Genomic DNA, 22,146 nt, shown 5'->3' on the forward strand with positions numbered 1-22,146 from the left:
TCCTCTCAACCACGACATCTGTCGACAAAACATACATGACAGCCAAAAAACAAAAGCCAACACCAAACATAACGAGATTCTTCAAAGAAAAATTATTCTTTCAACCATTCGTCCTCTACTACGCTCACATCCTCTTACTGCAGCTGAAATCTCAACCTCGAATTTCCTCCCCTTCCTCCCCTCAAATCCCATCATCATCCTGCAAGATCCCCGCACTCGTCTGAAATGTACTCCACGCCTCGCAAGAGTCCTCCAACTCTGTAGAATTATACAACCCCGCAATCTCATCATATCGTTCCACAAACTGCAAAGCAAATCCCTCAGCCGTATGCCACCCAATGCTGTGAAAAAAAAAATCCATCAGTCAATCAGTCTTTCCATCTGGCACAAAAAAATTTTTTTTGAAGAAGAAAAAGAAAAGTCGAAGGTATCCAATAGATAGAAAAAGGAGAGAGGCGTTCTGCAGAAAAAAAAATCACATACTGACAGTGCGCCAACCACACTCCAGGATTATCTGCTTGCCATGCAATGACGAGGTAGCCTGCAGCGGGGAGCATTTGGACGTCTCGGCGAGGAGGATTTTCGGTTTGGAGAACTGCGTTGGAATCTGCGTAGGTTCCGGAGCCGGAGGCGAGGACGAAGAAGTCGTGGCCGTGGAGGTGGATGGGGTCTTTGTCATGATGGTTGATGGTTAGTTGGGGGAGAAAAGGCTTTGGTAGATTGTTTGTCTCCTTTTTGGAAGGGGGAGAGGGGGGGAGGGGATGATATGCTAAGAAGAAGGGCAAAAAAAAGCGATGAAGCGTATGTTCTGTACGTGTGTGTGTGTGTGGATAGATGGGTGGATGGAAAGATAAGTATGACTTACGAGGCAAAGGAAAAGTCTGCTCAATAATCAAAGTCATCCAAGTATCTTTCGTAGGCATCTCCGTCACAGCATAACTTTCATTATACGTATTTTCGCCCTCAACAACCAACAAAGCAGTCGGTTGTTTCCAATTCACCACAAAATTCACATCTCCCAAAAACCACTTTTCCACCACTCCAGTTTCGATATCGCCGGCTTCGACGGTGACTTCATCGTCCAGCGAGACGTCGGCAGCTGTGCTCGCTGTCAACGCTACAAAGGGCACAATGGACGCGCTGGGTTCGCCGAGACAGTCGTTTTCGGTGATGGTGTAGGCTGTTGTGGTGGGTGTGGCTGTACTGTCGTCGTAGTGGATGATGCCTTTGATTAGATCGGGGTTGTAGTTGGTTGAACAGAAAGTGTCGGGGATGGCACGGAGCCAGAAGTCGGATGCGATAGAGGCTTGGTTTGCTGTGACGATCACATCGTAGCGTTGGCCCATGCCGATGGAGATGGAGGTGGTAGTGTAGGGAACGATGGGGACGAAATCGGATGCAATGACCTGGGATATATATAATATCAGCGAATAGACTTTTTCCAATCATCGGAACTCGTGTGGAGGGAGGCAGAAGTTTTCACCTGTAGAGTGTGATTATCGATGGAGAAATCAAAGTGAGTGTCAATTGCAGCATTGACGACTCGAAGGAGATAAGATGAGCCAGAAGTTACAGTCTGCTCCCAGTACGACCCCAGAGTGTCATTCATATTCGTGCCTAGCATCGGTCAACATCGCAGATTCGCGCCCTTCAATACATCGTAAAAAACGTACCATTGATCAGACCCGAGTCTGCAACTGGCGGACCAGTATACTGCACATAACTGTACAGCTGACTAGCAGTGAGATGGTCCCACTCCATCAAGAACAGATTTCCCAGGTCAACATCATAGTTGGCAGTAGCTGGGCCATTAATGATGATGCCACCAAACACACCGTCCCAGGCCTGCATGGCATAGTGGGAGTGATACCAGGAAGAGCCATACTGAGTCGCCTTGAAGGTATATGTCATGGTATCCCCAGGCGCTGTTGGACATTGCGTGATAGAAGGCACGCCATCGTATGGATTAGTGAAGTTTTGTCGAATACCATGGAAATGTACTGTTGTTCCATTGATGTCCAGAGAGTTGGTAACGTGAACGACAATAGTGTCACCCCTGTCATTCGATCAGTTCGTGAGGAAAAGGGATTAGGCAATAGAAAGAAGTTCATACCAATTTGCAATAATGGTAGGCCCGGGTAAACTTCCATTCACTGTAAGATATGTTCGCTCCACTCCATTAGGCGCCAGTGTAACATTCTGAATATCGAACCAGTACTCCACAGTCACACCAGTATCGGGTCCTTCATCGTAGTAATTGGTGCTCGTATCATAATCGCACCAAGTGCTACGATCATCGGCTGTATTTCCAGTGCAAGCAGATTGTCTGACAGCAACATCCCCCTGGTTTGGTGCAGCAAGAACAAGAGCGGCCAAAGAGCTCAGAGAGAAAAGGTTAAGGATGAGCATACTGAAAAAGGCGAAAGAATCGTGCGTTGTGCCAACGTAGGTGGCGTGGTAAAAACTGAAAGGGGCCGTCTCCAGCCGTGTCAATCACAGAGGTTTATACGACGTTCCAACTCCTGCTTTCCCATGCACATTCGGTGTGGTCCAGGTCTCCTGCAAACGACTCGTCAGCTCGGCTAGTCACTCAATATTCGCAATATTTGACGCTGCGCCCCAAAACCGGCTTGGGAATGAACATATAGTACGAGTACGTACACACTGCATGATACCGCTCATCTTTGCCTGTGATTATGCGTTCAGTAGACCTAGACCCCAGCTGGACTCCTGCCTGTAGAGTAATAATTGGAACGTACACATCTCTTACGCCCTGTGATCTGACCAATCGTAGGACTATGGATCATTCTATAGATCGACCCTTGGAACACCATGTTCACATTGCAGTGTATTCCTCCAAAGTCTATTTTGAAGTGAAGTGTACTGCAACCAGCATGTGAGAGCCGTGTCGGGCGCGCATCGTCCGTTGATTGGCTACGAGCTGCGTCTTGGCAAAGTCAAGCGAACTCTGTTCGCATACAAGGAGGACGTGCGCTGCAGAAACATTGTGGTCCCGAGATATTAAAGTGACTTAGAGCGATATCCATTTTCCATCATACTTGTTCTATCGCGCGAGGGTCGGTCGAGCTTCTTACAGATGTCTCGGACGAGAGTCCGTCCTGGTATCTATGGCTCCGCTACAGTACGTGGACGTCGAGCTGTCTCTTTTCGTGACATACTCCTTTGCTGGTAAATAAAGGAGGCGAGCTTACGACGGTGACGACGTGGAGTGGAGACAAGCTATAGCCCAAGAGTAAGGCTTTCTTGAAACAAGCAAGACTAAGACCGTGTTAGTCTATGACCGCCTCTTCTCCAATGTTGCAAACACCGTGACAGCCACCCTTCGACTTACCGAGTGACCACAAGCCCACATGTGCCGAACGAATGGGTTACATAGGCCCACCATGTACGTCTTTCGTCCACTGCTAGCCATGGCGTACGCGTCCCGAACACATCCACTTTCTTCGTCGGAGTAGTATGCCTACCTATGTAAGTAGTAGAGAGACCATGAATCGCTGAGTCCAAGGAAGCCTAAGGTAATCAGCAAGATTCGTTGACTCCCTCCTCAGTACGTCTCATCATGAAGTTCCTCGCATTCACTTCTGCCATCACCATCGCCTCTCTGGTGGGTTGTTGTTCAGCTCTTATCGCGCCTCAAAAGCGAGCGACAAGCAAAGCTCTCGGCGAAATCTACGCATACGGCACCAATATCTCCGGTTCTCAAGTCTTTGTCGACAATGGAATCGCATACATTGGCGACTCAACAGCAATGGACGGCGCAATGAATGTTACCTGTAAGTCCGGCAAAAAGAGAAAACACACAAGCCTGCCAGCCAGCCTTTTCTCCATATCAGCACAGTAGAAAGACACCGATCGCTAACCCTCGAGAGAACCCACCCAACCATTCAGTCGTACAAACCGGCACCGAAATCTCCGTCCACAAACATTACAGAAACGGCACCGATGCCGGCAGCGACGAATACCTCGCCATCGACACCACGGCGGGAGCTTCCAATCCCGTATTGATTGCCAATTCCGCAGCAGTTGCGGATGGATACACAACCGAGGGATTCAACCTCTACGGCATGCAGATTACGTGGCTGACGTCTAGCCGAGCGATGCAATCGAAATTTTACGTCGTGGAGACGGAGACTACGGATGTCTGGGAGCTGTACTGGAACGCTGATAGCGCTACTAGTGATAAAGGCACGGATGTTATTCTGAAGGCTTTTGGACCTCCAGACTTGGGGACCTCAGAGCCGTAATTGGAATGCGAAGCTATGATGCTGTTGAGGAGCGGGATGGAGAGAGAGAAGATGGCGATGAAGCGGGCTTACCAGGGATGGTACTGATCGTGCGTAGTCGTTGCGAGGTCGCTTGTATTTAGTAGTCGTTGGTACTGCGAGAGTCTTTTCTGTATTGATGAACGCTGGCCTGTATTTTTTTCTCCGAACTCAGGCACTTGCCAATCCCCTCAAACATCCTATTTCTAACATTCTCGAGGGCTACTGCACATATATAGTGCTCTTCTCGAGTAGAATGCAGTCGAAGATGGCTGAAAACCGCAGCGCTGAGGCATCTCTTTGGGGCCGTTCAACACTGTTCAACACTGCGATCAGTCAGTCGAAGTGCGCGATGAACTGCGATGTGATACTAGGAGAGTACGTACGTTGCGAACCATAGTTGGTAAGACATCTCATAGTCACCGACGCCACTCCATAGAACTCCACTGTTGACGCACCTCGACGCGCATGCGACGCGTAGGTCATTAGGGATCTTCCGGCTTTTCGGACACATACAGTAGTCTCGTCAGATCCGTCGAAGAGACATGTTATATACCTTACGTATACGTAGTTCAAAGCAGAATGCCGGGTGAACTGCGATGAACTTCGACGTATTGTGAAATTGAACTGCTGCAGCAAGGCATATGCAACAGTGGTTTCATAGGTACACGCAACTCAGTCTCGGGACCACCACATAGTCTCGATGCGACCATCTTCTTCTTCGAGCGCCTTGTTCAACACCTTCTCGTAGTTACAAGGAGTCGGCGTTCAGGCACCTGGTAGGCTGTGTTCGGCTTGCTCGAGCGTGGATGCCCATCGGTTGTGTTCATCTCGGCCTTCTCTTGGGTTGGCTTGTCCTGTACAGAGAGAGAGAGAGAGAGAGAGAGAGAGAGGGCTGCGAGTGAATGAAAGTACAAATGATTGAGCCTGGTCTGTAGTATGCCTTTTGACTTTTATCATGGATGGTAGGTAGGTCGTGCATGCCCGTACAAACAGTCGAGTAATCCTATCCTAAATGTACGCGTCGGAGATAGCAGCCCTAACGCATTCAAGAAGACTTCTTCGTCAATGCCACGTAGAGTATCTGTAGATCTGATGTATGCAATTGTGCAAAAGCGAAGGACTAAGGCGTAAAAAGGTGAAAGGTATACAAAAAGTACAAAAAGTTCGAGAATCGAACTTGTGATTTCCAAAGATTGATAAAGCTGCGTAGTGGAGTGACCCAAGGATTCATCTGGTAAAAGGCAAGGTGAATTTCGATTAAGCCAACTCCGCAGTCTGACAAATCACAATCTCTTCAAAATATGATTGTAAAACTAACCTCTCGCCAAGCCCGTCCCGAAGAAAAGCCCGTGTATGGCCTCTTAACTCTCACTTCTCACACTGACTGTGAACTGCCTCCCGAATCAAATGTACCGCGTCTTGAGTAATATATATATTGACGTTGTTGTTGTATTGCTAATATATATTTATACATATTTTCTGGTCATGCACCACAGAAGCCAAGCTACCCTATGATCCCGTCCCTCTTCCCCATATGCGGTCGCAACCGGGTAGAATCAATTGGTTTCAACTCTATTACGAATTCAAACGCGGCATCGAAGGTACCTTATAGAGTTGAAAGGACTGCGGAATCGGGAAGGATTGCGTAGAGATGGTGAAGTTTACAGGTAGGTAGGTATATGATGGAGAAGCAGCAAGAGACGCAGAGAAAAAAAAAAGGAAAAGTATCAGTTGACTGTCGTGTATCTCTTGACAGATATACCTTGCCTGTTGCTTGCGCCGGAGAAATTTAACAGTAGCTGGCTGGAGGTCCCCGAAGCCACCAGGTATGGAAACATCCCGAAAAGCGAGTTTCAGAGTAAAGTAGCTACCATACCTAGGTGAGTACTGGATAATCGGATTTTCTTCTTCCATATTCATGCCTGATTCCCGACCGAGGTATAACATATTGGTTCCACTCTTTGGCCTTCCCCAAAAGAAGAAAAAGAGGAAGAGGAAGAGGAAGAGAAAATAGACTTACTTTGATCGTCTTCGCATAGTTATAATACCTTGTTATATCATCACTACTGACAAAGATAATCTGATTTTTCTTTTTTTTTCTTTTTTTTTTTCTGATTATTTTCTTGTAGCTGTAGACCACCTGCGGTTGAAGAACTGATGGTATGGTATGGCATGGAAAACAGACACCGGGTATTCCTATTCCCACTTGGAAGGCTTTCGTTCGTGTTTCACGTGTTGCTCGTTTTTCCACACCTTCCTTCCTTCCTGCCTTCCTTCCTTCCCTCTCCCTCCCTCCTCCCTCCCTCCCTTCCTTCCGCATACCATACCCATACCTACCCGTACCCACACCCATATCATCGCGGGGGCGCGGCCAAGTCCATCTCCAACCAACCAACCAGCCTTTCATCATGGTACTCGTGACTTCGTATTATCGTGGGTGTTGTCTCTTCTTCTGCTTCTTCTGTTCCCTAGGGAGATTGGTGGGAAAAGGGTCGCTTTTCACAACACCAGTCAATCCCCCTCGAAACACACCTATCTGAGCCATTCTAAAGTTTCTTGGCGACTTCCTTCGCAACCTCTTTGGCCATGTGTGCGTTGTACTGATGAATGCCCACGCATGTACACCCCGCCGTAGGATCGTGCGACAACGCACAATAGCGGAGCGTGGAAAAGGTATCGCGGAGCGTGCGCAGTTCCTGGTGTAGTCGCACATTGGTTTGTTCAATCTGTTGCGCGTGTTCCTCAATTTCTTTGGCTTTGGTTTTCTTTTTCCGACGCGTCTTTGCCGCCGCGATGCGATTCTTCTCTCGGCTGACCTTGAGCTTCACGTCTCCTGGGCTGTCATCACCAGCTTCACTGCCGGAAGGACTCTCGTCGACAGGGTTTTCTGTGCGGTGCATTTCTTCCGACGGAAGGCTGCCGCTACCGTGGGGCCAGCTGGATGGAGCGACGTTGGTCATGTCCACCGCGCTCTGAGCCGTGCGCAGCCCTGTGATATTGCGCTGGCTGAACATGGGGGATTGGAGCGGCCTTTCTTCGAGGCCGCTCTCTGCGACGTTTCCTGGAGTCAACGTACGCATCCCGGGATGAGCTTGATAAGTTGTTGCAGACGTGTCGCTTGTCGTAAACTTGTGTCCACCCACGGGTAGCTCGTGCGTGTGGTACAGAGGGTGTGTCTGTGTTGGTGGGTATGGAAGAGTGTTGGTGGTGGGCATGTCCGGTGACGCGGTCAGCGATGGGTATGTGGCGATCTGATCATCCCCCCAAAAGAAACCCGCATTGTGAAGACTTTGATATGACTGGGTTTCAAGATCTAGCGAGTAATGTTCGGGGAGCTGTTGCGTGAGCCATGTGTTTGGGGTGGGTAGTGGAATGGTTTTTCGATCATCGGTGGCGTCTGACACCTGGGCGTTGCCCGCTCCTTCGAAGGAGAGCGAAGGCTCGTGGCCTTCGACTCTGGGGGAGTTGCTGTACGTGTACTGTCAGCTTGATGGTGTCGATGACGTCTGGACGTAGCTCCCGTGGCACAATAACACGCACCTTGCCATGATATGCGCGCCTCTCGACTGTCGCTCGCGGTGCTTGTTCTGGTATGTGAGTTGTCAGGCGGATGGCGAGATGCTGGAGCTGCTGCTGTTGCTGCTGCTGCTGTGTTATGACCCCGTGACTAAGGGCAGTGACCTACTACACAAGGTCGCATTGGAGACTGCTCTCCTCCATAGAATACCCGACGCAGTCAATAATTGCGAGTAGGCGCCCAGCGTACCCGAGCACGAGGACTCGCTTGACATGGCCCATATAGCCACGGCTAGCACACTGCCGCCATTGATCGAATTTTGTGGCCATTCCAGTAGCCCACACCTACAATAAGATATCTATACAGCATTGGGAGGCTCGTCCATGACTGCAAGTCTGATGGTAAAGAATTGGAGACAAGCGCACCAGAGAAGCGCCTAGTATCTTCTTTCGGAGCTTCCGTGGCGTCACAACAAGGCACAAGGTAAGAAAAAATATAGGCCACGGCCTCGGAGCCGTGGATTCCTCGGAGGATGCTCCGGCACATGCGCATCCCTCACTGCTCCCGAGGCGTGTTCCGCGTGAAACAGCATCGGGAAATCCTGATGACCGCGTCTTCGCGCATCGGAGCCTCACAGAATAGGCACGGGCCGTCCGCGTGTGGACTGCCATTTGCTACAGGCCTTTGAACCTGGCAGGACACTCGGGATGCCCGATACGCAAAGACGCTGAACCCTCACTGCCAACTGGAGCACGATGGTCGGTGGAATCTCTTGGCGCGCCGTCGCTTACCATCTGAGCTCATCCTGACCTGGGGCATGACAAACCTCGTCTCTTCAGACGTCCCAACGCCACATCACTACCTACCTGATACGACGACCAGCAGGCAACACCCCAATCACCTCCGGCGCGATGGAAGGACGGGCTTGGTTGGCGGGCTGGCTGAATGCAGTTTCGGTACTTCCTCATCTAGCGGAAGAATCATCATATGACGTTGGTGGGCAGCATCCTTGCATGATGCTGCAGATTTCGCTTGTGCTTTCACGTGATGCCAGAGCGGCCGACCAGACGCCGTCCATGTGCGGCAGCGCGGTGGACGCGAGCTGGGGCCAGACTGCCAGAGGACAGTACATGAGGTGTCGTAGAGAATGCTACATATACGTTGCAGCCCATGTGTTGTTGTTGCATCGCAGGGGTCGGAGAGCAGTCCATGCGGGAAGCGGGTGCCGTATGATTGGTGGGGAAGTGGGAATGGTGACCGTGTGTGAATTTGACCGCGGTGTCTTGAAAATTTTGTACACGGCCGGAACGATTGTTATCGGTAGTCCCTCCGAATGTGTAGTGAGTAACCCGTACGGGGACGGAGCTGAGTCCACTAAAGCCGCATGAGTCTGGAACGTCGTCAGCCATTACATACAGGTAAGGTACAGGTGGCCATTGATTCCCAGTTGTGCAGGATACATGTACCCTCAGAGCGTTCGACAGCCGATGAAGGCAGCGCACGCGTCAGAAGCCGCTCGATACCACTGCACCTACCATGTACCTGACCTTACACAGACATGTGTGCACGAGGAGAACGTGTCAAGAGCAGCAGGATGGGGAAGATGGAAAACAGACAGCACGGGGAGGAGTGCTGGGTAAGGTGGGCTGGGAGTCTCTGTGAAGCTGAAGAAGATGGCAGCAGCAGGAAACGTGGACAGGAGCAGGAGCATGTCATTTCGACCACAAGCACGAGCACGACGGCGACCACAACGACGTCAAGAAGGGGCGAGCACGCGGTGTTGAAACATCCAGGCTGGCAGAGATGTCTTGCAGATAGCCACGTGGGATGCGCAGAGGTTGATCGGCCGGAAACCTTAATGGACTCCACCAGCAGACATCATCGTCATCACAGTCTCTCCCGTCAACTGAGTGTTTTCAGGTCCGCCTTCACATGCCAAGGCCAGTCATTCGGACCGTGAACGCATTCCACAGGCAAGTTGCAAGGAATGATGGAAAGCAGCACGCACCTTCTCGCTCTTTCCACCTCGGCCTCGCCCCTTCCCACTTCATTCAGCGTCACATGCCCGTCAAAGCAGCCTGTCCCACCCTACGTCACTGCCCTGATGGGTCTCTCTATTCGAAATTAATTGGCTTAGCTGGGTCGCGCCTTCACTTGTGAGCGCATCACGCGTCATACGCGCCTCCCACCTGCTTGCAGCCCACATTCACTCCAGCAAGAACGTTGTGGAGGGGTAGCAACCACACTTGACTATAAGACCACTTCTTCCAGCCTTCGTCCTCCCTCTCATCTACACCAACACAAGCAAGCCACTTCCACAAGCAACTCTCAACACACAACCACCAAAACCAACCACCAACCAACCCACCACCACCTACCAACAACATGTCTGCACCAAACGCTGATAAGCCAAATGAGGGCATCGTCGGCCAGATCGGCAACTCCATCCAGAACGCCGCCAACTACGTCTCTGAGAGCGTCCAGGGCAAGTCTGCTGAGGCTTCCAAGGAGGCCAACAAGGAGCAGGCCAAGGGCAACACACCAAACTCTGGTCTCGGTGACCGCCTCAGCGGTGCCACCGGCGCTGTCAGCGACAAGCTGAGCCAGGAGAAGCACGAGGGCGCTGCTTCTGCCAACAAGCACTCGGTCTAAAGTGGTTCGCGCTTCGTCCACGATTCACACAGGTTCGTTGCCACTTCCTGGCTCTTGATGTGAATACCATGCTAACTCTTATCTCCAGACACGACTTCACCACCTGAGCATGACTGAAGGATGATTGAAGCATGACTTTACGGCAGCATTGAGCCCGCTATTATGGCGCGGACAGGACAGACCTCAGATACCCCAGAATCAATTGCTTTCTGAAACCCCTACCCATTTGTTACTATGTTTCTCACTTCTTCTCTGGTGACGCCATGTTCTCACCTGCTCCTCCCATATATGTATCTGCCCTTCGCGGATAGTGCCTTCCGTGTCAACGATGCCTCTCATGCGGCCACCAGTGATGAAGTTTGCCTTGCAACAGCTGTGAATGCAAGGCTGCGGCCTGAATGTGTTTGGGAAGTTTCTAGCAAGACGGAGATTCACTACCTTGATGGCGAATACCTTGGGGCTTGTGCGAAGAGTTTACATGTAGGGCGGGAGTATGTATCGCGAACTAGATGTTTTGCCTTGGCTTTCTGTCTTCCTCAAATCAGTAGAAGGTACTAGGAGGTAGGAGGTAGGAGGTCGGTACCAAGGTAGGTACCTAGGTAGGCAGGAGGTAAATGTAAGGTACCCTAGCCTGGCTTGGTCTGGTCTGGTCTGGCTGCCAAGAGGGATAGCTTGACTCCCGTCTCCTAGCATTTTACCTTCAGGTAGGCAGGTACCTTATACCGTATTGGAACGCTCGTAGATGAATACCTGTAGTATGTACCTATGTACTCCAGCAACTTGACAGGAGCCACCAATCATGCTTCCTCAAAACAGGATAGGTATAGGTACGTACATACATGTACCTACCTGACCTACCTTACCTGAACGGTCATCACGACATGTACATGTGCCTACAGTACCTACGTTATGTACCTACTACATGTATGTAGGTACAGGTAGGTAACCAGCCATGGAAGAGAAATGAAAACCAACACCTACGCTATGCTGCTCATCGTCTTCTACTATCCCGCTGCAAATACGAGTCCCGCAGGTCTCGTTGATCTCGTCACTACCATACCGCCTTGCTGATATAATAATCGCTTTCCGCGTTCACAAGTCTTTTGCGTGCTGTATCTTTTGTTCTTCCCCAGACCCCCAGGTATCAGGCTCGTGTGATCAATGCGAGGCTGTTTTCCCCCAAATATCATTGGTGTCATAATCCACGGTGCGCCTACAGCTCAGCTACGACATAAAACAGCATGTACGCTTCGGCATTCAAGACTTCCTTGTCGTCGACTTGCACCACCATACTGTCGTCGAATCGGAACCAGTGTTCAACCTGCTTGCAGTAACAGATGTAGTGTCCGCTGTCGATCTTGCCCTTGTGCACAATAACAGAGGATAACTCGTAGATGGGTTGGTCGGGTGAGATGTCCTCTTCTTCTTCGTCCTCTTCTTTTTCTTCTTCTTCTGTGGACTTGGTTTGCCGCTTTTTCACTGGCATCTTATCTCCGTCTTCGTCGTCGTCTTCACCTTTGTGGTCTTTGGCCGCTTCAGCACCCTTGGAAACACCATTGCCCGCCTTCTTTGCGGGCTCGGTCGATGATTTAGCTGGAGCCGTCACATATGATGATAGGTCCAGCTTGAAGGGGAAGCGAACTCTCGTGTCTACCTTCTGACTCTCTTTGCTGCCCTTGGAATGCGAGAAGCGCTTGAAATGTATCGGAATTACTGGTGGAAGTCGAGTCAAAGTGAGCTTCTTCTTGGCTTCCTTGGGTCCATCGCATTTCCGGCACGTGTAGTTGTCACTGGACAACGTCTCCGCAGTGGTGTATCGATCCAGACACTCCGTCAGGTCCACGGGCAGTTGCTCTTTCACGGTCTGTGTGGCGCCCGTGAGCGCTAGTTTCTTCTTCTTAACGACTACGCCGGCGCTCTTAATGTCCAGACTGAGGTCCATGAAGGCTTCTGATGTGCTGTTCACCGTCTTACACGTGCTGCACGTCACGGTGCTCCTCATCATGCCCGCGAACGTCTGATGCACCACACATTCGCAGTCTTTCGCGTCCTTCTTCTCCTCTTCTTCCGTGTTCGCCTCATGTAGGCTGTTGAGTATGAAACCGAGAAACTCGTGCGCGTCTTGCTGGCTGTAACCTGCGAGATTACCACCATTCTTCCAGCAGCCCTGTAGCATGTGCACAGCGCCGTAACCCTCGTGCTTTTCCGTCCCGTAAAAGTCGGTGATGATGTCGTCGAGAGCGCATGATGTGCATGCTTCGCGCTCGCAATCGGACGATCGATGTCCCTCGGTGAGGTAGTAGGTTCGTATGAAGGGGTTATGAATGAGGGACTGCAGGATCACAGACATGAAGCACGTCTGGCCCATGTTGTAGAGCCCTCGCAAGCCGGTAGCTGCGCATGATATCGATGTAGAGTTGGCAGCCACCAGCTTCTTGTCGTTCTCGTCGGCCAGAGCGGACAACTTCCGCTTCTTGTTCGGAGGTGCTCGAATAGCTTCGAAGGAGATGTCGTAGACGAAGTCCTTGCACACGTGGCAGAAGATGAAGCCATTAGCGGACTCGATGGCTATGATGGGTCAGTCATGGCCGACCACATGTATGTATGCACAAGTACGATATCCATGGATGTTCACGCACCAAAGGTATGGTCTTTCCTGTGCGGCTCTCGCGTGAGGCTGACATAGGGACACTGCAAGCAGAGATATGTCACGCCTCCAGTCACCCCCGTGCCGCTGGGGCCTTTGTGAACTGCCCAGCTAACATTATCCTCCTTCTGCAGAGAAGTAATGGCCTTTTGGTAGCCGTTGATCGCTGCGGGCCGCGCGCTCGTGAGGAGTTGCTTGGTGTGTGCTGGCAATGATTGATTCGGTCAGTTGCACGTCTCATGAATATTTGCTGTGGAGTATTCGAATGTGGAATTGGACTCGGCATACCACAACCAAAGACGGTCTGCAAGGGCGCGCCAGATTTGATGTCCGTCGTGCTCGCCTTCTTGAGGAGCTTTGGCGCTGATGTCGAGGCCGACTCGGGGGTCGCGGACGGGGTCTGGCTGGTCGTCGTCGACATGGAGAAAGGGTCCGACCCACCCGCTGGATCCTTATCTCCCAGTGTGTCTCGTCGTCAAGGACGCGGTCGTTGGCGATGGTGGTGTCGAGTGGTAATTGCGTCGCTGCTCTCTCGTCAACTTAAGGTACTTCTTGACGCTCCGAGCATGTCTGCCCTGAAATAGCTCCGAGTAGCTGCAGCTTAAATCCGGGGAACGGGCCACTCCGCAAAGTCAAAGAGTGTTCAAAGCGCCACTGTGCTATGTCGATCTTCCGACTGCTACAATGGATGGAATACATACACATACAGTACTCCAGTGTGATCGCCTGCAACTCGTTCTCATCTCCGTGCGCATGGACGGGCGTACATCATACAAGACAGTGGCCTGGCCACGTCTATCTGGACACCATAATCAAATGTGCTGTCCGGAACGCGTATCAAGATAACCTGAGTCCTGCGATGTTGCGATCTCGCCTAAATCTCGCCGTGAAAGGTAACAGAAGGCCCCGAAGCCATTCTTTGCCAGTGGCGCAGCTTCCCTTTGGTTATTATGTGCCGGTCGAGATGGTCGGGACGGACACCCTGACATGACACGAAGCTTACGTAAAGCATGCCTTGTCGGGCCAGGTTGCCTCTCGCTGCAGACAATCAGATCGGCTGATTTCTTCGGAGGCATCCTGTACAATCTCAGGCTGTATATAGACGGACATTCAAGCGACAGAGTAGGCGGCGGCATATCCTCGTACAAGAGGTCTTTGATGTGTCGGGAAGCATACAGTCCTTGCCGAAGTGTTTGGTTCCGCAATGTCTACAACTTCGAAGTTGTTGTAGAGTGAGATCTACGGCGAGGAGTCTGCCTCAGGTATAAGAAGATACCTAGCCACGAGGTCCGCGTGATGTGAGACGGCATAGCTTTGAGGCGTCAAGATCTGATCAATCTTTGATAGTGACAGGAACATTCATTGGCGCGAGGCAATGTTGACGATACAGCAATCAGCAACAACCAGATGCTATGCCAATAGGATCACCTTGCCTCATATATACGAGGAGTTTCTAGATGAGTGTGTGCTCATAAGTAGGTATCTATGATCCGGAATACGTAAAGTCTGTATACAGGCAGCTTTACCTCTTCCGGTCATATTGTCGACACAAAATCCAGCAACCCAAATGACCCCTGGGGCCCTGTGTGAGGTGTGGTCGAATTCACGGTATCTCGTGATGCCAGTGTGGTTACATAACCTGTACCTCCTAGCCTCGGCTGTACGTTGAACTCCGTGAAGAGACAGACACTAGACAGAGGACACTGCTAGCTTCATCATCTCTTCACTTCAGTTCCCATCATGTCACATCCGTCATCGTCAATTGCATCTCTACCTCCATCATGACACTTGATGACTGACATAAGTCGTATTGCCGCTGAACATCACCTCAGGACTCAGGTCCTCAGTAATCAAACCACGCCGCCGCGCATCCCTTCCAGCCGGGTAGATCTGGACATGGACCCGACATGGACATGGTCAGATACTGGGGCACCGACGCGCGTGAGTTGCTCTCGAACAACACCCGCATAGCATCAGCAGCGCCGACCAGATGCACACAACCTTTGCGATTTCCTACATCGTCAAGCGTACTCAAGCCCACGCCATACGAGAAGATGACAATGATACCACCATACCTGGCTTGGCTCTCTGCCTGCTTTGAGGAACGCCGAGTACGAACCATCCTTTGAAACCTAGGTACATTTTGAGTTGCAAAGCTATCTGCCACCCCGGCTGTTTCTAGCGAACGAAGCGTTCGCAACAGATACCATTGGCCAACGGGCTGTAAGCCATTGTCAGCTATCGCTAGACGGCAGTTAACATCATGGCTGTCCTGTTCTCTGTCGACCGATCAGATCATCGCGTGAAGCTGGGAGTGGAAATAGTCTCAATGCCCTGCATTCCAGCAGAAGAACCAGCCACGGTTTGTTCTCGCGGCCATAGGACTATTTGCGTTCGGGACTCCGAGCTTACTTTATCAGTGAAGCCAGCATCCCCGTCCACGTGGTCAGTAGCCTATCGCCTTCCTGGCTGCTGCTATCGTGTCCAACACAGAGCTGTTGGTCGAGTTACAGCGGCTGTTTCCTCCAGTCGTACGCACCTTTTCCACGGGTAGGGTTCTAGCTAGACCTACAATGCTACATCTTTGAAAACCTGGTCTAGGTTACATGAGACTGGCTATGAGCTAGATAAGGTCTCGCAACCGCACCTCCTTCACTCGACACGTTTGGGCTCGTGCATCTTTTGCACTCTCTTTCCTCGCGCAGCGACTCGACATGGCGTCTATCGACGAGAAATCTGGCGTCGTCGAAGCCAGAGAGCTTTCAGATGAGAAGAAAGAGAGCACTGATAGTGGATCGTCAGAACTATTCGACGAGCCCTACGTTCCCGACGACAGTGATGAGTTCATTGATCCTCGCCTCAAAGACTACCCCATTCCGCTTGTGGCAAAGACCGGTATGCTCCATTCGGCGCCCTCGATGATTTTGCTATACGGCAGCCGCCTTGTGTGCAACATCGGTAAATTTTGCGCGAAGCTGACCTGCAACAGTGGACTTGCACAATGACCCTACCGAACCAATCTTAACCTTCCGCTTTTGGTTTCTCAGCACATTTTGGGTCATCATTGGCTGTGCCATCTCGACTTTCTACTTCTTCAAGCCATACGATATGGCATTGAGCTCTTACACGATTCAGCTTCTCGCATGGGGCATGGGCGATGCTATGGCTCGATGGCTACCGAAGCGAACGTACACTACCTTTGGCTATCAGTGGTCCCTCAATCCCGGGCCTTGGAATGCGAAAGAGCACGCGCTCATCGTTGTGGTGAGCATTACAAAGGCATCTTTTTCAAAAGCATAGCGTGCGCTAATTCACAGGAAGGCTTACTGGGGCTCCTGCTATACCGCGTATGGACTAGGACCTTTGAGCGCGCTTCAAATATATTATGGGCACAAGATCTCGACTGGTACGTTGCTGTGCCTCAGCCTCTCTCTCTCTGACTCCATTCATCTTCGAATGATACTGACCACACTAGGCTGGAGCATCATATTCCTCCTATCTACGCAGTTGATAGGGTATGGCTTCGCGGGTCTCTTCCGCGATATCTTAGTGCGACCGCCGAGACTGTCAGTGTATTGACAGTCAATTATGACTGCGTACAAGTCTTCTGACACGCTCCCAGGTACTACCCAGGCGTACTGCCGAATGTTGCGTTGTTCAATGCAATGCATCGCAATCCGACCGTCACAAAGAAATCCATCAAGTTCTTCGTATGGATTGCTACAGCTGCCTTTGTGTATCACTGGCTGCCAGAGCTGGTGAGATGATCACTGACTGTGTGAAGGTTACTTTTACAGCGCTAACCATAAACTCTCTATTTCCAGATGTGGCCGGTACTTGCTTCTCTACCCATCATCTGCTATATGGGCCACGGCAATCCCATAGCTTATGTCTTGGGCTCTGGTAACAAAGGATTTGGTTTCCTCACGCTCAGTCTTGACTGGAATTACCTCAACACAAGCGCGCTTGGCGGTCCTATGTACACCCCTCTCTGGTCATATATGACGCAGTCCGCAGGCGTCATTTTCGTGTGCTGGCTCTTGTATCCAATCCTCTACTACACGAAGACGCTCGATGCACAGACCTTCGCTGCGATGTCGTCGGACACTTTTGACAAGAATGGATCTACGTACAACATCAGCAGAGTGATGACCCCACAATACACCTTGGATCAAGCAGGCATGGACGCGTACTCGAGACCTTATTGGGGTGTATCCTACGTCTTCTCCTTCTTTGTCAGTAGACCCGTGGTAGCAACGGCGAAGGCTCACAACTGACTGATCTGGACAGTGGGGATTCGCATCGAGCACCGGTGCAATGCTTTATGCTGCGCTATGGTATGGCTCCTACGTCTGGGCTGCAGCCAAGAAGCCTTTCCAGAAGGGAGACACCCGTGAGGACTACAACGATCCATACGTCAAGCTCATGTCATTTGACCCACGAGTGTGAGTGCACTTACCAAGAAGGCAGTTGTAGGGCGAGACTAACCTTACATCTCAGGCCTCACTGGTGGTACGGCGTTATGCTTGCCATCTGCGTTGCTCTCTCCCTCGGCACCATTTACGGAGCTGGCCTGCAGCTGTCTTGGTGGGGCTTCCTCCTCATGGCACTCATCGCCTGGATCTTCACTTTCCCTAATGGCATCCTCTGGGGCGTTGCGAATCAGCAGATCGGAATGTCCTACCTGTCTGAGGTGATTGCCGGGAGTCTGTTTCCGGGACAGCCCATATCTGTACTCACCAGCATGACATATGCTCGTCAGATACTCGAGCAGAACCTGAACCTCATTTCAGATTACAAGTTTGGCTTCTATATGAAGATTCCCGAGAAGGAGATGTTCATTGGCCAAGTCTGGTGAGCTCAAAAGCATCTGCGTTGCTGGGATTGTGCTAATGCCATACAGGGGTACCGTACTGGGTCCTTTCGTCAACGTCGTTTTGATGCAAGTCGTGATCGATAAAATTGGCATTCCGACGCTCAAAGGCGACATTCCTTCGGTCAATTGGCTGGCTGTAACCTCGAGGAGCTTCTACTCGATCTCTGTTCTCTGGGGAGTCATTGGACCTAAAGTGTTTTTCGGAAGTGGATCGCCATACCACTTTGTGTAGGTCTTTGCCCCGTCATGCTTTCGGAAAGCGGCACACTTTTTGCTAACACAATCCGACTGCGCCGCAGATACTACGGCTTTATCTTAGGACCCGCAGTTGTCCTCATTGTCTGGCTTATACAGAAATGGAAACCCAACTGGAACAGCGAAATCTACTGCAACCCAAGTCTATTCTTTTACGGTGCCTGCAGGTTTCCAAATTCTCCGATGACCAACTTCTTCCCCGGATTCCTTGTGTCGTTGACATTGTAAGTTGGACCTGTCTCTGGAGATTCCGAGAAACGACGGCACTAATTCTTCCGCTCAGTATGGGTGCCCTCTACCGATGGCGACCAGCCTGGTGGCGCAAGTACAACTATCTTCTTGGCACAGGATTGGATTGCGGGTAAGTTGATCAATTATCATTTCACTGCGGCTCTAGATGACTTGGGATGATGCTAACAACTCCCTCAGCACCCAGGTGATGCAAACCGTTCTGATCTTTGTCGTCAATCTTCCTGGTCTGAGCTTTCCAACTTGGGTGAGTGCCCCACAATGATGTGATGAACCGACACAAAAGTCAGATGGATATATCAACTAACCAATGTGTTCTCTTGTGTAGTGGGGAAACAACCCCAACGTCGTGGATCTCTGCTTCCCACCGAATAGTAAATTGCCCCCGGCTATGCAAATCATCCCAGACTCTTCTTGAGGAAGACGCTTGGGGCTGGGGAGAGGAGAAGATGGGAAGGAAACATGGAGAGGCGTAACATTTGCCCTTTGATCTCACACCGTCTCGTCGACATATCGGAGAGGAACTGCGAGCCTGGAAATGTCGCACTATAGCTGACTGATAGATGATGACCCAACTTGAGTAACGATGCTTGATCGGAATAGTTGGTACTTCAATGATTTTACCTGTTTTAGCCACTACATCTGTGCACTACCACTGCACTCTGCTTCGCCCTTTCGCCACGCTCACATGACTGCTTTTGCTACACAGACACGGGTCAATTGGGTCCGAGCAGATATATTTGACTGCCTAGCTCAGGCAGGGTAGCCTCCTAGAAGACCCGCTGGAAGGCATTATTTACATGCTCTTAGATAGTATTGCAAGTGACTTTGGTACCTCTGTTGTAGCGACTGTACTACCCGGAGCCGTGTCCGGTCTCGGCGAGAGAATTGCGTTTCTGAACTTCCTCCCTTCATGTTCCCTCAAACATCGTCTCCGTTCTCCGTACCTTTCATATCATGACCATATCGTCCATACATCATCGTAAGGTAGACGGCCTCATCGCATCAGCCGCACCCGTATGCAGCAATTGCTTGCGAGCGGAGGATTGCAACTTGTCGGTAGATGCCGGAAGTACAGCTCATGCAGTCACTCCCTCGACCTGGCATGCCATGCCATGCCATGCCATGCTTTGCTCTCGCTCTCGCTCTCGCTCGCCACTGCTCACCCTTATTGATCCTGCTTGTAGTCACCATACAAGCCTCGTGGCCACGTCAAGGACTTCTCGCCGCAAACATTACTCAACTTGGCGACACAGGGCACTGTTCCTTGGCAAAAAAGACTGAGCTATTGTCAGAGCTGAAAGTAGGTGTACATGTACTTCACAGCGCTCCGACGGTATTGGTCATCATCATACCCATTGGGGACGCGCAAGCCCATTTGGACTATGAGCTGTGCAGAAGCGCTCAGTCCGGGCCATGTGGACGATCATTGAGCGTGGCACAGCAGCTTGTTCTCGAAACACCAACAAGAACAATCCTGCCGCAAGTATTTCCATCTACTGCACATGTGCTTAGCGATCTTCCAGACTGCATTCTCCACCTTTCTCCTACAAATCATGTGCCGGTGTAGGGGCACCCTTTGTCGTACAGCTCACGCTGCACAAGCAGTTCACTGACATTTGAAGTAGTCTCTTCCCACTTTTTGATCGGCAGTACTGGAAGCGATAGAAGACGTGTTTCAGCGTTTCAGCCCCTACCGACGGAGAATGTCTGGCCAATATTTCGAACCTCCCGTATCCTCTGGGGAACAATTCTACGACTTCACCGATCTTCTCAACGTGCCGCAAACTACACATGCAACCGGCTCAGGCCCAATCTTTGTACCGCATGTGTACGAGAGTGTTGCCGACCAGCATGGACAAATATACAACGGATATCCGCAGTTTTACCAGCAGCCGCCTCCAGCTCAGCAGTATTATATGCAAATACCAGTGCCAGAACAGCAGCAAGAACAGCAGCATCAGTATAAACAGCAATGGCACCAGTCCGTCAGCCTACCTACCGACGCCACCACCGCCTCTCACTCCACAGCAGGCTTCCCGCACTATTTAGATGCTATTGACTTCAGTTCCAGACTTCCATCCTCCACGTCAAGTCGGACACTAGGCGCTCATCTATCCCCCGAGATGAACAACAGCACACGAGCATCACGCGCAACTTCAGTCGCAGAATCCATAGCCAGCTCCGTCCTGAGTTCCCAAACGGATTTCTCGCGTGAAGACTCGCCCAGTACAACAGAAATGTCCAAATGGGCCCACCGCAACAGCTCAGGCACATGGTCGTGCGCATACCCCGGATGCACATCCCAATCGCGCTTCAAACGAGGCTGCGACGTCCGCAAACACTACAAACGACACACGAAATCGTTCTACTGTCGTCACCAAGGCTGTCCGCAAGCGGTGGAAGGAGGGTTTTCGAGTAAGAAAGATCGCGCTCGGCATGAGGGGAAGCATAATCCGGTGATTGTGTGTGAGTGGGAGGGCTGTGGGAGACTGTTTAGTCGGCAGGATAATATGGTGAGTGGAGTTGTAGTTGAATTACTACGTGATGTGTGTGTGTGAGAGAGGAGAAGAGAGATGCTTACTGTTACTTTCACTACAGAAGGATCATGTCAGGCGACTTCACAAGCGTCGCGTACAATGAGCCTACCCACGTGGCAAAAGGGGAACTCAGTGTGTGGTGACACGACAGCTGGACCGCGTCGGCTATTGATCACCTGATGTGGAGAGTCACGCTTGACATATCGTGTGTGAGGGAGAGAATATAGAAAGAAGATATGGGTGGTGGTAGTGTAGTTGGAGTCTATGCTGAGTAGGTATGTATAGTGTAGTATAGAATGATATACCATAGATTGAGTACTGATAAGGAGAAGATAAGGTAGACAACAAGCCGATGTAGTTCACTCGATGTTGCATCCCCAGGCACCTACATCTACTGTACGTGTAGGTATGCATATCCCTATCCTGATCTACACATCTACAAGTGTAAGTAAGACTTGCACTATTGTATTGTATCCACGTAAGCCATCTTCTTCTCGCCAACAACAACAACAAACAACAACAAACAACAACAAAGTCTCAAACTTTCCCACTCCCCGACAACCAGTCCAGTCTCACCCTATCCAACCAACTCTCTTCTCCAGCCTACAGCCTCTCTCAAAAACCATTCCTTTTTTTTTTCTTTTTCCTTATCGATAAACGATAAACCCTCCCCCATCTTCGTTTCGTTTCGTTCAAAACCATCCCGCCAAGCCTCCAAGAATCGGTAAGGTACGGGAGGTACCCGACTAGGTACATGTTAAAAACGCACCGACCACTGCAACGATGCATCCAATCAGATTATGCCAAACAGGCTACTAGTACCTCCTAGTAGAGAGAGAGAGAGAGACAAGAGATCAACGGCTCGGATCGGTTTTCCTCCTCCTGACCTTTCTTTATTGTCTTTCGTAGGTACTAAATGAGTGTTGAGGAACGAGTGTTCTGAAAGAATATTCTTGCTGCCTGGTTTGCCGAGGTGCGTCGTTTTCGTATTTTTTTTTTGTTACTGGAGGTATAGGAGGTAGGAGGTGGAATTTGACATGTGAAAAGGGTTGCCGAGGAGGAGGTTCCCCCACATTTGATTTCTGGGCTAGATCGAGGTAAAAGTAGAAAGTGTACCATGTTCA

General features: G+C 50.8%; 7 protein-coding genes across 7 annotated transcripts; 4 read left to right on the forward strand and 3 right to left on the reverse strand.

The window, feature by feature from the left end:
• Positions 1-181: 181 nt before the first annotated feature.
• SEPMUDRAFT_144577 (Cu-oxidase_3-domain-containing protein) lies at positions 182-2,682 on the reverse strand (the record flags this gene model as incomplete). Its single annotated transcript, XM_016903078.1, has 7 exons — positions 182-341; positions 484-670; positions 866-1,406; positions 1,484-1,617; positions 1,674-2,056; positions 2,114-2,343; positions 2,662-2,682. The coding sequence occupies 7 exons, from the start codon at positions 2,680-2,682 to the stop codon at positions 182-184; spliced, it is 1,656 nt and encodes a 551-aa protein (XP_016756880.1).
• An 898-nt stretch (positions 2,683-3,580) lies between these two features.
• SEPMUDRAFT_111263 (uncharacterized protein) lies at positions 3,581-4,265 on the forward strand (the record flags this gene model as incomplete). The annotated part of the gene is made up of 2 exons (XM_016900907.1): positions 3,581-3,794; positions 3,910-4,265. The coding sequence occupies 2 exons, from the start codon at positions 3,581-3,583 to the stop codon at positions 4,263-4,265; spliced, it is 570 nt and encodes a 189-aa protein (XP_016756881.1).
• A 2,320-nt stretch (positions 4,266-6,585) lies between these two features.
• Positions 6,586-8,171, reverse strand: SEPMUDRAFT_151703 (uncharacterized protein). Its single transcript, XM_016906989.1, has 2 exons — positions 7,827-8,171; positions 6,586-7,754 (listed from the first exon to the last, which is right to left on the reverse strand). Exons 1-2 carry the CDS (start codon positions 7,832-7,834, stop codon positions 6,833-6,835), a joined length of 930 nt encoding a protein of 309 aa, XP_016756882.1. The 5' UTR covers positions 7,835-8,171; the 3' UTR covers positions 6,586-6,832.
• Positions 8,172-9,332: 1,161 nt separating this feature from the next.
• Positions 9,333-10,674, forward strand: SEPMUDRAFT_151704 (uncharacterized protein). Its single transcript, XM_016906990.1, has 2 exons — positions 9,333-10,487; positions 10,544-10,674. The coding sequence occupies exon 1, from the start codon at positions 9,362-9,364 to the stop codon at positions 9,761-9,763; it is 402 nt and encodes a 133-aa protein (XP_016756883.1). The 5' UTR covers positions 9,333-9,361; the 3' UTR covers positions 9,764-10,487; positions 10,544-10,674.
• Positions 10,675-11,198: 524 nt separating this feature from the next.
• SEPMUDRAFT_166431 (cysteine proteinase) lies at positions 11,199-13,623 on the reverse strand. The gene is made up of 3 exons (XM_016908233.1): positions 13,391-13,623; positions 13,095-13,307; positions 11,199-13,023 (listed from the first exon to the last, which is right to left on the reverse strand). The coding sequence occupies exons 1-3, from the start codon at positions 13,521-13,523 to the stop codon at positions 11,669-11,671; spliced, it is 1,701 nt and encodes a 566-aa protein (XP_016756884.1). The 5' UTR covers positions 13,524-13,623; the 3' UTR covers positions 11,199-11,668.
• Positions 13,624-15,208: 1,585 nt separating this feature from the next.
• On the forward strand, positions 15,209-19,113 carry SEPMUDRAFT_151706 (OPT superfamily oligopeptide transporter). Its single transcript, XM_016906991.1, has 13 exons — positions 15,209-15,997; positions 16,092-16,366; positions 16,424-16,508; positions 16,578-16,668; positions 16,725-16,860; positions 16,927-17,337; positions 17,393-17,547; positions 17,603-17,956; positions 18,006-18,206; positions 18,278-18,457; positions 18,517-18,594; positions 18,663-18,729; positions 18,811-19,113. Exons 1-13 carry the CDS (start codon positions 15,817-15,819, stop codon positions 18,898-18,900), a joined length of 2,304 nt encoding a protein of 767 aa, XP_016756885.1. The 5' UTR covers positions 15,209-15,816; the 3' UTR covers positions 18,901-19,113.
• A 1,609-nt stretch (positions 19,114-20,722) lies between these two features.
• SEPMUDRAFT_52826 (uncharacterized protein) lies at positions 20,723-21,125 on the forward strand (the record flags this gene model as incomplete). The annotated part of the gene is made up of 2 exons (XM_016909242.1): positions 20,723-20,998; positions 21,084-21,125. The coding sequence occupies 2 exons, from the start codon at positions 20,723-20,725 to the stop codon at positions 21,123-21,125; spliced, it is 318 nt and encodes a 105-aa protein (XP_016756886.1).
• Between the last annotated feature and the right edge of the window lie 1,021 nt (positions 21,126-22,146).

Source organism: Sphaerulina musiva, assembly GCF_000320565.1.
Source record: "Sphaerulina musiva SO2202 unplaced genomic scaffold SEPMUscaffold_11, whole genome shotgun sequence".
NCBI classification, from domain to species: Eukaryota; Fungi; Ascomycota; class Dothideomycetes; order Mycosphaerellales; family Mycosphaerellaceae; genus Sphaerulina; species Sphaerulina musiva.